Source organism: Bos taurus, chromosome 10 (assembly GCF_002263795.3).
Source record: "Bos taurus isolate L1 Dominette 01449 registration number 42190680 breed Hereford chromosome 10, ARS-UCD2.0, whole genome shotgun sequence".
Classification (NCBI taxonomy): domain Eukaryota; kingdom Metazoa; phylum Chordata; class Mammalia; order Artiodactyla; family Bovidae; genus Bos; species Bos taurus.
Genome location: NC_037337.1, coordinates 34,081,233 through 34,096,589, shown reverse-complemented (window position 1 = coordinate 34,096,589; position 15,357 = coordinate 34,081,233). Strand labels below are relative to the sequence as shown.

Genomic DNA, 15,357 nt, shown 5'->3' with positions numbered 1-15,357 from the left:
TCCAGTCTTGTGGCCACTGCTGAGTTTTCCAAATTTGCTGGCATATTGAGTGCAGCATTTTCACAGCATCATGTTTTAGGATTTAAAATAGCTCAGCTGGAATTCCATCACCTCCACTAGCTTTGTTCGTAGTGATGCTTTCTAAGGCCCACTTGACTTCACATTCCAGGATGTCTGGCTCTAGGTGTGTGATCACACCATTGTGGTTATCTGGGTCATGAAGATCTTTTTTGTATAGTTCTTTTGTGTATTATTACCACATCTTAGGGAGAAGGCAATGGCACCCCATTCCAGTTACTCTTGCCTGGAAAATCCCATGGATGGAGGAGCCTGGTAGGCTGCAGTCCATGGGGTTGCTGAGGGTCAGAAACAACTGAGTGACTTCACTTTCACTTCACTTTCACCATGTCTTAATATCTTCTGCTCCTGTTAGGTCCATATCATTTCTATCCTTTACTGTACCCATCTTTGCATGAAATGTTCCCTTGGTATCTCTAATTTTCTTGAAGAGATCTCTAGTCTTTCCCATTCTATTGTTTTCCTCTATATCTTTGCACCGATCATTGAGGAAGGCTTTCTTATCTCTCCTTGCTATTCTTTCGAACTCTACATTCAAATGCAAAGTATCTTTCCTTTTCTCCTTTGCCTTTTGTGTCTTTTCAAATCTTCATAGAAAATAATTCAATACTTCAACACTTCATAGAAAATAATCAAGTTACAATAACAACCTGCCCCTTAAGAGGAGAGATTAAACTACCTCCCCTCCTCTGTCTCCAATTCCCATTCCAAATCCTTCCACCCCTGTGTCCCTGACAAGGAATAGATGGCATCACTGCTCAGAACATTTTCCATCTCAAATATTTTGGGTGTTAGCCATACCTTCTTTTGACACACAAAAATGTAATCAAATAGTTTTGGTTTAAAACATTTTCTGTTCAGTGAGGCAAGATGTCCTTGATCTGCAAAAAACGAGGGAACGGGTTAAAAGGAAATACCTCATTCCATCTTTGAGAGCTTATGTGTTAACGGTGCGGTAGTTATGCATGGGTGGACATCAGTTACTTCTTTAATCTAGACGCTCCCGATAATATGTCTATAGGTGCTATTAGGTACCACAGAATAGACCAAGGCAGGGAGAAAAAAAGTGGGGAGGGAAAATGAGGTGGCAGGAAAAAAATAAAATTAAAAACTAGGCAAAAAGAATGATGATGAGATAGCACAGAAAAAAGTGTTAGATTTCAGGAAGCAATGAAGTGCCATTCACCATACTCTACATTTGACTGCACTCAATTTATAAAGCATTTTCACATTATGACCTATGACATTAAGGCCCCAAATTACCTTACTGCTATTCTAGATATTACTGAGTAATTTTCTACAAAAGAAGTTTTTGCTAAGAGAAGATTATCATGAAAACTCTACCCCACAGGAAAGAAAAAGATATTCGGGTCTGGACCACTTTACTTTTCATTCAAGTAGTTTTTAAGAATATGTAAATAAGAGTGGTTCCAGCTTGAGCATGATTCCAGGAGCAAGAGCTAAACTTGGATAAGATTTACAGTGAGAAGCAGATAACCCAACAGCAAGCCTATGCAGGTACCAAGAAATCCTACAGAAATTAATAAACTAATCTTTCTACCATTAGTGATTAAAAAAAAGCTGAAAGTACTTGTAAACTCATTCTGTATCAGTGACTAAAGCTCCTGAAAAGAAATGAAGCAGAAATCTAAAGCTTTTAAATGAGTATTTTAACTAATAATTTTTTGAAATATTTTACTGCAGCAGTCTTTGCTTATATATTTTTAAGTTATTTATTTTTCAGAGTTCATAGCTACTTATAAAAGTATTTCCTTATATGGAAAGACTTTTTCTTCAACTATCACAAAAGAAATTCTCTCTTTAATAAATATAAATTTTTTTAAAAGTTTACAAATAAACAAAATAATTTTATGTTTTCCTCTCCTGAACAAATTTCTTTGAAGGGTTAGCTTGAAAAAGACATGTCCAAGACTATGGTATACACAATATTTAAAGTTTTAACATTTTAGATTTCACCATGGGGTTTACTGTAAAACAAGAGTAACACTGCCAAATCCATTTGTCCACAGATACTCAGCTTTCTATCTTTTGAGTTGGTTAGACTACAGAAAGTTGTTAATGTACCAGGAGTCTACAGATTTTAAAGTGGAACTGAAAAAATTTATATGACTACATCTTTTCCTCTTTATATACTATACGAAAAATATATTACTTGGGCCGCCTTTTACACCTTTCACAACAGGCCTCTATAAACTCTCAACAAATTGGACTTGTACTTAGGTCTTTATAAAACAACCTGAGAGGGCTCAAGTGTCGCATTCCTCGTTTGACAAAAGAGGACAAATTAATCTCTAAGAGCTTTGGCCATTTAAGCCTACAGCCCCTGCCCTGCACTAGTGCCATGATTTAAATTCACAACTCCTGATTCCCAAGCCTTTGACTGCTCCAACCAACAAATCACATTTAAACCTTCTCTAACCCTGTGTTTCCCAAATCTAGCTGTGAATCAGAATTACCAAAGGATACCATGGCCCTACCTTTGATCGATAAAGCTGGATATAAGTGTCCTAATCCTGTACAGCACACAGCAGCCTGCCTTTTAATATCTGGATACCTAAAGCGATGGCACAAATGATAAACCAATTTGCAGAAATTTTTCTCACAATACCATGTAAAATTGGTACATGTCTTTGTTCCTTTACAGTAATTCTGACCTCAGTCTTTAATTCTGCTCTGTGAAACAAGATCATACAGATTTCAAATCCAGTTGGAAAGTAAATATGTGTGGACGGAAAAGCCTGGTAGGCTGCAGTCCATGGGGTCGCTAAGAGTCGGACATGACTGAGCGACTTCACTTTCACTTTTCACTTTCATGCATTGGAGAAGGCAATGGCAACCCACTCCAGTGTTCTTGCCTGGAGAGTCCCAGGGACGGAGAGGCTGGTAGGCTGCCATCTATGGGGTTGCACAGAGTCGGACACAACTGAAGCAACTTAGCAGCAGCAGCAGCAGCAAAAAATAGCTTTGGGCTTCAATTATTGGAATTTTAACGGAAACCTGGCCAGAGGAATTGCTCATATACAAGAAAAACACAAGTCACGAGAACTTCTTACTGAACACAATTATCAGTCTCTTTTCCTATTTTGTAAAATAGAATTAACAAATACAAAACAGCCACAGGACTACAGATGAGGCAATAAGTTTATATTCCTTTCCACTACAAGTGGGATCATTTATGTGTCTCAGACCTGAATAAAATACAGGTAACAATCTAAATTCAATCATGACAATAAAATACTTTCCATTTTCCAAGTTGGATGGTAATAATATATTTACACTTTTAAAAATATTTTTTCCTCATTTTTTTGTTTTTTAAAAAGACAGAACATGCTCAAGAGTACACAGAGTGTGGAAAAAATCATCACTTTGTCTAAGAGATCAAACAGTAGTATAAAATAATGTTCTTTTACATAGTCAGGCCAATATCAATCAAGCCAATTCAAGAATGATACCATCAGGGAATCTAACATGGTATTCACTTCAAAGATGACACTCAAGTAGTCATTTAGAATACTATGCCTAATGCACCTATCAAGAAGTAAGCACTGCTATCTAAATTCTGTGGCTTTTAGTATCTTCTATATCCACCACCACCTCCTCCATACGGATCTCCATAACCTCTTCCACCATAGCCTCCTCTTCCTCCATAGCCCCCTCTGCCACCATAATCTCCCCTCCCACCATAATCTCCCCTGCCTTGGAAACCTCCTCTACCACCCCCTCCCCCAGCACCTCCCCACCCTCCGCCTCCTCCCCCTCCCCATCCCCCGCCTCCTCCCCCACCACCTCTCCCACTCCCACCACCTCCTCTGCCACCTCCACCACCCCAACCACCCCTTCCACTGCCTTCCTGTCTCTTTTGCCAAGGCGGCATCTCAGGGGGTGGTGGTTCAATTTCATTCGGCCGTCCTCCCCTGTCAGGCACCCTTCCCATCAGCACCTGTATAAAGAAATACTTTCTTTCAGTTTCCAATATTATAAAAGTTAAAACTTACTTAAAGGATGCAAGCAATATTGAAGTTATTGTTCTAATAAAGAAACAGAAGCCAAATATTTTAGGACATGAAAGTACCAGACATGGCAATATGAATTAATATTGAAAATATAAAAGTGATGTGTGACAAATTCCTCACAATGTGCTGTTATTTTAAACAGTGTGGGAGAATATTTATGAAACTTAAGAACTTGCTTAAACCTCTTTAGTAAATTTTATAACAAATGTAGTACCCATCACACTAAGAAAACTTTTTAGCAAAACATTTACAATGTACATAAACTTCATACCCTATACAACTTAACTCCTATCCATATTCACTTACACAACTCTGGACTTTCTATTGCCACTGGTTTGGTAACAGACTATGCCATAAAAGACTATTTCTAAGCACATTTTATTTCAACAAAGTATGAAGTACATATGATAACACATGGGTGTAATACGGGCAGAGATGAAGGTTATCAACTGCACAGAGCTATAAGGATTTTTCATGAACTATTCCTTTTTTTATGAGAAACTTACGCTAACTTTCAATGATACTAGTTACTATATTATAAAAAAAATAAAGACTTAATACACTTCCTTAACCATGCTTCATAATATTTCACAGGATAAACTAAGGAAGAGTTTGCTTCAAGTACCCAAACTTCTGTAGAAAGGAACTATTTTATATGTCCATGAACAGAGACCAATAGGAAGCAAATCATTTCCTGCTAGTGTCTTTCAGTAAAGATAAACCAAATGTGCCTCAGCCAAAATGACCTATCATTTGTGTTCTACTTTCCTGATCCTCTAATCAAAATCATGTTTTACTACTTTGTATCATAAATGAAGACAAAAAAGTACAAATTCCTCACTGTTGGACAAGCTTCAAAGTACACATATATTCTTCAAAGTACACTATAAAGTTGGTAATACTGTCCTAATCACCAAATCCAAAACCAGCTTTTCTTGGTTGGTGTCCTCAATGCTGTCTCCACCAAACATTCAATGTCGGTGGATATACAGGGACGCTGTTCCAAGATCTGATAGTAAGACTGCCCTCAAATAATTAGACTATGAACTACAAACTCAGAAAAGAGACAGGCAATATCACTTAAGAGAACTCTTGATCCAGAAAGACCTTGATGCAAGATATAAAGTAACATATTTAAAAACAGAACACTTTCAGAATAGAGGCTGCTAAGTCACTTCAGTCGTGTTCGACTCTGTGCGACCCCATAGACGGCAGCCCACCAGGCTCCCCCGTCCTTGGGATTCTCCAGGCAGGAACACTGGAGTGGGTTGCCATTGCCTTCTCCTCAGAATAGAGGAGGCTGATCTAAAATGGAAGCAGGAAGGCCCAAACACTGGTGCCTAACTTAACGATAATTAGCAAACTGACTGTATACAACCATCTCCTGATACAGGACACCTTTCTCACTGCACTGAGAAGTGGTATTGTAAAATTACCCAAGTCCCGTACTTCTTTCGGCTGTTTTATAGTAAAGTTTGTCATAGAGTGCTCTAACTGAAGAGTATATGCTAGACAAGGTGATATAAACATTCTAAATTATCTTATTGTTGCTGCCACTGTTGTAGTGTAAAAAATTCAGACAGTCTGAGTTGATTTAAGACCACTGTCAGAGAAATGGACCCATACTCTGAATCAGGAAATGGAACATTCAAGAGATTTTGCAATTTCTAAATTGCAGAAGTGATTTCTCTAAGTAAATAGTAGAGCTCGGATGTGAACCCTAACCTGTATGACTCTAAAGCACATATGCTTTCCTCTAAACCACGGATCTCACGAGTATGTGTGAGTATACAAAATGACTCCTACAGATTTTTTACTGACAAAAAATGGTAAGATTATTGGAAAGAAGGCAAATAATTCTGGCTAATGATACTGATAAAAATAATTCTTAATTCCTCTAATTCAGATAAAACTGTGATTTATGAATACAGAAATTCAAATAAACATGCACATAGAAAACATTAGTAAGCCTAAACTGATTCTCTTTTCTAAGAGTTCACTGGGATGAAAAATGGATTAAAATCTGTAAAAACATCAATCAAGGATATTATAAATTCTTTCTCCACTGTATTTAAAAGAAAAACCAACCTTATTAATGGCACATGCTGTCTTCTCCCGGCTGGATCCACTACTTGTCCTGATGATCTTGGACAGATCTTCACGGGCAGCAAGTAAATGTGCCAAGGTTATTGTTGTCTTGGGTGACAAAGCATAACGCTTAGGTTGGTAAATTCTTGCTATGTCATCTGTTTTTAACTAAATGACAAAAGTCAGGGGGAAAACGGAACCAAAGAACATTTCAGTGAAAGAGCAATGGCAATCATGATCTTCAGAAAAAAAAAAGATAAAACACAAGCAAAGAAAAAAACAGCAAAACATTCAAATATCTGATAATCTGTTAGTAGAATGAAGGGGAAAAAAAAGAGACCAAGAAATGCTAAAAGACCATGTAACTACCCATAACAACTCATTTTAAAAGTAACACAAAAAAGATTCCACTATTACCAAAGAGCAAAATACCTAAAAATAGCTTTACTGAAAACACACATACAGAAACTTTAAGATGAAAACATTAGTAAATCTACAAAAACAAAAGGAGAGCTTGAATAAATGGCGAGAAATACCATGTTTCTGAATGGGGACATTGAGTATTGTCAGTTTTCCTTGCAATTAATTTATACATTTACCGCAGTCCTCTTGGGATGTATTTTTAGTGGAGCAGGGAGGTAAGGGATATCTACAGTTAACTCAGAAATGAAATATGTATGAAATGACTAAAAGAATTTTGGAAAGAGTTTTATCATCTATTAACAGGTAATATGAAATTATTCATCACTGCCTTAACAACTTACATTCACTGACTACTTGTTAAAAGTGCTATGATATTCTTCATTTAATATCATTTCTTTAATCCTCAAAACATCCTTTTAGACTGGTTGTACAGGTACGCTATCCTACCTCACTCTAATTAAATGGAACTTGTTGAGGGGAGGGAATGAACTGATGAAACAAAAGGGGCAGTTAAGATTCCCGGCCTCAAAATTTATGAATACAAGACGAAGCAGCAAAGATCAGTGAGACAAAAGACATGGAGGAAACTTAAATGCCTATTATTAAATGAAAGAAGCTAATCTGAAAATAATAATCTGTATGATTCCAACCATATGAAATTCTGAAAAAAGCAAAACTAGAGAGATAATAAAAAAATATCAATGGGTTGCTAAGGTTGTGGGGAGGGAGGGAAGAATAGGCAAAGAAGAGAAGATTTTTAGGGCAGTGAGAATACTCTGTATGATACTATAATGGTGGATATACCTCTTTGCATATTTTCTCAAACCCACAGAATGTACAGCACCAAGAGTGAAACCTAATGTAAGCTACAGACTTTGGATAATAATGATGTATCAATGTAGGTTCATCAACTGCAAAAATTTACTACACTGGTGGTGGATGTTGATGATGGGGCTAAGTATATGTGAAAGCAAGGGCCAAATGGAAATCTCAGAACCCTCTGTTCAATATTGCTATGAACCTAAAACTGCTCTAAAAAATAAAGAATATTAAAACATAAAAAAGGATCAATGAGAAAACATTTTTTTAAATGGTGCTGGAATGAACTATTGTCTATTTGTAGAATAATAATAATAATGCATAACCTATAACAAGGGATTCCAAATATAACAAACGTTCATTGTTTAACTAGAGCAACTATATGCCAATACAATGGACAACCTAGAGAAAAGGACAAATTCTTAGAAAGACACAACCTTCCAAAACTGAACCAGAAAGAAACAGAAAATATGAACAAGTCATCAGAATTTGTAAATTGAATCAGTAATATAAAAACGTCTAACAAAAGTCCAGGACCAGACAGCTTCACTGGTGAATTCTATCAAGCATGTAGTGAAGAGTTAACACCTATCCTTCTCAAACTATTTCAAAAACTTGGCAGAGGAAGGAACACTCCCAAGTTCATTCTATGAGGCCACACCTTGATGCCAAAACCAAAGATATAAAAAAAGAAAATTATAGGATAATATCACTGATGAACATGGATGCAAAAATCCTCAAAAAAATACTAGCAAACCAAATCCAACAACACATTAAAACAATCAGACACCATGATTGAGTGGGATTTATCCCAGGGATGCAAGGACTCTTCAACATAGGTAAAATCAATCAATTTGATATATCATGTTAACAAACTGAAGAATAAAGCCATATGATTATCTTAACAGATGCAGAAAAAGCTTTTGACAAAATTCAACACCAATTTCAGATAAAACTCTCCAGAATGTGGACACAGAGGGAACATACCTCAACTTAATAAAGGCCATACATGACAAACCCACAGCAAAATCATTCTCAATGGTGAAAAATTGTAAGCATTTCCTCTAAGATCAGGAACAAGACAAGGATGTTCACTCTCACCACTTTTATTCAACATAGTTTTGGAAGTCCTACTCATGGCAATTAGAGAAGAAAAAGAAATAAAAGGAATCCAAATTGGAAAAGAAGTAAAACTGTCACGTTTGAAGATGACATAATACTATACATAGAAAATCCTAAAGCTGCAACCAGAAAACTACTAGAGCTTAAAGAATTTGGCAAAACTGCAGAATATACAATTAAAACACAGAAATCTCTTGCATTCCTATCCATTAACAATGAAAGACTAGAAAAAGAAATTAGGGAAACAATCTCATTTACCATCACATGAAAATGCCTAAGAGCTTCCCAGGTGGTGCTAGTGGTAAAGAATCTGCCTGCCAATGCAGGAGACATAAGAGGTGCAGGTTCAATCTCTGAGTTGGGAAGATCCCCTAGAGGAAGAAATGGCAACCCACTCCAGTATCCTTGCTGGGAGAATCCCATGGACAGAAGAGCCTTGTGGGCTACAGTCCATGGGTCATAGAGAGTCAGACATGACTGAGCACAAAAAGCATAAAATACCTGAACTCGGAAAACTGTAAGATACTGATTAAAGAAATCAAAGATGACACAAACAGATGGAAAGATATATACCATGTTCTCAGATCGGAACAATCAATATTCAAAATTACTATACTACCCAAAGTAATCTACAGATTCAATGCAATCCCTAACAAATTACTAATATCATTTTTCACAGAATTAGAAAACTTACAATTTGTATGGAGACACAAAAGACCTCAAAAAGTCAAGGCAATCTTGAGAAAGAAAAACAGAGCTGGAGGAATCAGGCTCCCTGACTTCAGATTATACTACAATGCTAAATAGTAGGGTATATAAATCAAAAGGATAGAAAGCACTTATAGTCATCTAATCTATGATAAAGAAAGCAAGAATATACAATGGAGAAAAGACAGTCTCTTCAAGAAGTGGTGCTGGGAAAACTGGACTGCTATGTGTACAAGAATAAAATTAAAACATTCTTTAACACCATACACAAAAATAAACTCAAATGAATTGAAGACCTAAATGTAAGACTGGATACTGTAAAACTCTTAAAGGAAAACACAGGCAGAGCACTATGATATAAATCATAGCAAGATCTTTTTTGTTCCACCACCAAGTGTAATGAGGGCAATGGCACCCCACTCCAGTACTCTTGCCTGGAAAATCACATGGGTGGAGGAGCCTGGTAGGCTGCAGTCCACGGGGTCGCTAACAGTCGAACACGACTGAGCGACTTCACTTTCACTTGTCACTTTGATGCATTGGAGAAGGAAATGGCAACCCACTCCAGTGTTCTTGCCTGGAGAATCCCAGGGATGAAGGAGCCTGGTGGGCTGCCGTCTATGGGGTCGCACAGAGTTGGACACGACTGAAGTGACTTAGCAAGTGTAATGAAAATAAAAATTAACAAATGACAAATAAAAGTGCTTGCACAGCAAAGGAAATCATCAACAAAACTAAAAGAAAACCCACACAATAGGAGAAAATATTTGCAAACAATGTGAACAAGTGATTAATCTCCAAAATATACAAACAGCTCATGTAGCTCAACGTGAAAAAAAAAATGGCCAGAAGATCTAAAGAGACATTTCTTTAAAGATGACATAAAAATGGCTAAAAAGCACATGAAAAGATGATCAACATCACTAACTACTAGACAAATGCAAATCAAAACTACAATGAGCTATCACCTCACGCTGGGAGAATGGCCATCATCAGAAAGTCTACAAACAATAAATGCTGAAGAGGGTGTGGAAAAAAGGGAACCCTCTTCAATGTTGGTGGGAATATAAATTAATATAACATTACTATGGGTAGTATTCTGGTCTAGAGAATTCCATGGACTATACAGGCCATGGGGTAGCAAAAAGTCAGACATGAGTGAGTGACTTTCACTTTCTTTACAGAGAACAGTATGGCGATTCCTTAAAAAAAACTAAAAGTAGAGCTACCACATGATCCCGCAATCCCACTTCAGGGCATATGTCTGGAAAACTGTAATTCAAAAGGACACATGCACCCCAATGTTCACTGCAACACTATTTGCAATAGCCAGGACATGGAAGCAACCTAAATGTACATTAACAAAGGAATGGATAAAGAAGGTATGGTGTATATATACAATGGACTATTACCCAGCCATATAAAAGAACAAACTAGTATCATTTGCAGCAACATGGATGGACCTAAAGATTATCATACTAAGTGAGGTTAAGTCAGACAGAGAAAGACAAATATCATATGATACTGCTTATACGCGAAATCTAAAAAAATCATACAAATGAACCTATTTACAAAACAGAAATAGAGTCACAGATGTAGAAAACAAACTTAGGGTTATTAAGGATGAAGGGAGGGAGGAATACATTGGAAGACTGGGACTGACATATACATACTACTGTACATAAAACAGACAACTAGTAAGAACCTACATATAACACAGGGAACTCTCTCCAGTACTCTATAATGATCTACATGGGAATAGAATCTAAAGAAGACTGGATGTAGGCATATGTATAATGGTCTTACTTTGCTGTACAACAGAAACACAACATTGTAAATCAACTGTACTCCAATTTAAAAAAGTAAAAATTTTTAAAGAGTTCATTTTTTTAAAGTTTTAAACCTGAAAAACTTAACTATGTTATAAAGACTACAATTTCTGCACATCAAAAGACATAACAACTGGGGAAAATATTTTCAACAAATAAAGCAACTAGCTAACTTCCTTAATATATAAAAAGCTCAATCAGAAGGAAAACCGGAAGGCCTCAGGGGAAAAAAATATAAGACACAAATAGAAATTTCAAAAAAATAGGAAATTTAAATGACTAATAACCTTATGAAAAAAAGTTCAACTTTACTAACAAGACAAATAAACGAAAACAATTTAGTAATTTTTAACCATCAAGTTAGCCATAAAATTGACAATATTCTAAATATTAAAGGGGCTAAAGTTAGAGCAAAATGGCATTGACCTTATTTGTACGAGTTTAAATTCATACAAAATTTCTAAAAAACATCTGGCCATGTGAATCAAGAGCATTAAGAGTCATAACCTTTGACACAGTGAATTTCCATTTAGGAATCCACAGGTTTCACATCTGCAGACACAAAAGGCTGATTGTGCAGTTATGTGGGGAAACATGAATGAAACTTGACAGCATTATGCTAAGAAGTCAGACATAAAAGCCACACATTGTATAATTCCTTATATATATGACATACACAGAACAGGCAAATCCAAAGAGAGACAAACTAGATTATAGTAAAGGAAGGTTTCTTTGGAAGGACTGATGCTAAAGCTGAAACTCCAGTACTTTGGCCACCTCGTACGAAGAGCTGACTCACTGGAAAAGACTCTGATGCTGCGAGGGATTGGGGGCAGGAGGAGAAGGGGACGACAGAGGATGAGATGGCTGGATGGCATCACTGACTTGATGGACGTGAGTCTGAGTGAACTCCAGGAGTTGGTGATGGACAGGGCAGCCTGGCGTGCTGAGATCCATGGGGTCGCAAAGAGTCGGACACAACTGAGCAACTGAACTGAACTGAAAGGAAGGTGAGGGTACTGTGAATGACCACTGAAAGGAATATTTCTGTTGGGGTTGAGGGAAATGTTCTAGAATCAGATCATGGTTACATAATTCAGAGAGTATACTAAAACCCACTAAATTATATACTTTAAGATGGTGAATTATATCTCAATTAAAAATTAATATAAAAAGGATATTGAAATAGAACTTTTAGAGATATGGGACAATGATCATACTATATTCAGTAAAAAAAAAAAAATCAAACTATAAAATTATACTTTTATTTCAATACTAGCAACATAGAGAAATCAGATTAACCATACAAATAAATGTGCATAATCTTCTTGAAGGGCAACTCTATACAGGGTGTATGAAGAGCATTTTTAAAATGCATATTCTTTGATCAAGAAATTCCATTTGTAGGAATATATCATGTACATGAACAAAAATGTAGTTGTCAAGGACTTCATTACAGGCTCTAAGAAGACAAAATTAACGGAAACCTCAAAATCAATAGAGTATATCCATATGATAAAATGTGGAAAGATTTTAAATGCTATAGAACAACTGTTGATCAATCATTCAACAATATCAGACACATGAAATAGGGAGAATAATATAAAGATACATTAAATTTAACAATTTTAACATTAACATTAAATTTTAACAAAGAAAACTCAGGGTATAAATGCGTATGTACAACTGAAAAGGATGACATGAAAGGTCAAAATTTGATCATAATCTAAGAAAAAAACATTTAAAAAATCTTCCAGAATAAAGAAAAATGAAAACATAATCTCCTTGTCCTAAAACATGATGAAAAACACCAAGATAAAAATATCAAGGTACTTCCTAAAAGTATTTTCTCAAAGTCTCTAAGTTTAAGGCTAGTCAAGAGTATACATTATCGTAAGTCTGTGCCACTCTGAATGTTCAAAGAGCACGTCAAAACTCATTTGTTTTGGATTCTTCTATAAGCTTAAGGACAACACTGAAAATATCCTCCAATTTAGTATGTTAAGATACTTTTAATGCACTACCTTTCACAGTATTCTTTATATTCCTAAATTCCTTTTCTCATTAAAATTCTAGCAGATTAAACTGGATACCCAATATGTATACAACCTCTGTTAAGCTTCCAGGGGTCAGTAAAACTCATACTTTTCATACATCTAAATTCTATTTCCTTTCTTTAAGTCAGCAATCATGTCATCTACTTCTTTGGTAACTCAGACCTCTCGGAGCATCTAGGTTTCTTGCATACAATGGTTACTCCAAACACATGGACACACATGTCTAAAATTTATCCTGGTACACATGCAGAAGAGAAACAGGTTTTAACCTTCTGAGAAGCCAATTAGATATTACAGACAGTGAAATATTCTAAAAATGTTCTACATCTAATCATACAAGGTAATGAGATGCTCATCCAGAACCAGGTACATTGTAATGTGTGCAACATGTGAGGTGCTAAATAAATATTTATTGAAAGAAAATACACATAAGACAGTCCTCAACTCTCCCTTACAGCTATTCTATTACTATGCTAAAAAAAATTTATCCTGTTCTAATCACTCTTTAATTTTTTTTTGTATCTGTCTGCTAGGCGTTTGGAAGGAAACTATGTATATATATAAGGGAGTATTTCTAGGTAAATGAGTCAGATTACACATACTAAATTATTAAAAAAAAATACACATATACTACAATAAAGAGACTAGAAAGAGGGATACAGGTAAGAAGAGAACCAACATCTCAGAAAATGAGATCAGGAGCCAAAAATAGGGGTTAACTCAGTCTATTTGTGGAATAATCTATTCTTCCAACCATTGGTGCCATGCTGCCACTCCTCCCCTGGCCAAATGAGAATAATGTACAGAAAATACGAGGCTTCCCTTCTTTAAAAAAATGAGCAGTCACACTTCTACAAGTGAGCATTAGAATTCCAGTTCACAGTAGCCAAATCCAAAACCTGACATCAACAATCCTGATCAATGACTAGTTCCCAAACAGTTTTTCAGTATCTCTCTTAAATATGGACAATGAAAGACCATAATCCATTTGAAGAAAGCCTCCATAAGACCAAGACCAAGAAAAACAAATCAAAAATTGCCCTGAAAGAGACAGGAAATAATGAAGGGGAAAAAACAAAACAAAAAACCTTTTATAAAAAATTGTCTTCATCCCCATTTAAGAAGATAGCACAGTCATAAAAATAAAACAAGAAAAAAAAAAAAAAACACAGGAAAGGAAAACTCAAGCAGAAAAAAAAATTCCCAGAAAGGAAAAAATGGCAGAAACAAAAATTTAATGACAAGCACAAAATAAAATTGAGGAAAATTCCAAGAAAGTGAATCAAAAAGGAAAAGAGAAAATGAGAAAAAAAATAAAGCAACTTATGAGGATCTACTCAGAAAGTCTAATATCGGAATAAGCGTTTCAGAAAGAGAAAATATAAAAGAAATATAAAAGTTGAGTTTATAAATTGAAAGGCCCACCTAATGTTTAGCACAATGAGTTTAAAAAGACCCTGACTGACATATGCTGTGAAATTTCAGAACTCTAAGAATAGAGAAGAGAGTCTAAAAGCTCTCAGAGAAAAATAAAAGCTCATCCAAAAGAATGGAGAACGGCATCGGTTTCTCAACTGCAGCACTACATGCTAGAGAACAATGAAGTAACGCCTTCAATATTCTTAGGGAAAATGCTTTCCACCTAGAATTTTATATTTACCTAAACTATCAATCAAATGTGGCAGCAGAATAAACATAGTTTCATAATGTAAGGATTCATAAAAATCACTGCTATGTGTCCTTTGTTAGGAAGTTATTTGTGCATTTACTGTAGCAGGTTGAGGGAAAAAACAATGAAAGAGAAGACCATGGGATCTAGGAAATAGTGGAGTAGCCAAGGATAGGCATGCAAGTGGCCCAAATTGCAATAGGAGGATACAAGCCATTAGGATGAAAGAATACAGAAAAAAAGGACTCATCAGAATACCTGATTTTTAAAAACAAAAAAAAAAGGAAAGGAAGAAAAAAGCAGCAGCAGCATATGGTAAAGAAATACAATGCAGGAAAAAAATAAAATCCATTAAAAGGAAGATAAAACATCTGGTAAATAGAATGGCTCCCCAGAGATGTCTCCATCCTCCCTGAAACCTGTGAATATGCTGCCTTGCAGATACAAATGCAAGTTAAGTTAGGATCTTGAGATCAATTATCTGGGTGAGCCCAGTGTAATCACAAGGATCTCGATAAGCGAGACACAGG

At 35.9% G+C, this 15,357-nt stretch overlaps 1 protein-coding gene across 1 annotated transcript in view; it reads right to left on the bottom strand.

Annotated features, from left to right (window-relative positions):
* Positions 1 to 3,222: 3,222 nt before the first annotated feature.
* The window catches only part of FAM98B (family with sequence similarity 98 member B), a 33,264-nt gene continuing 21,129 nt past the window's right edge, over positions 3,223 to 15,357 (bottom strand). Inside the window, exons 7-8 of the mRNA XM_024997962.2 lie at positions 6,201 to 6,368; positions 3,223 to 4,039 (exon numbers count right to left, since the gene is read on the bottom strand). Coding sequence (XP_024853730.1) covers positions 3,668 to 4,039; positions 6,201 to 6,368 — 540 coding nt within the window. The 3' untranslated portion in view covers positions 3,223 to 3,667. The remainder of the gene's footprint in view (positions 4,040 to 6,200; positions 6,369 to 15,357) is intronic.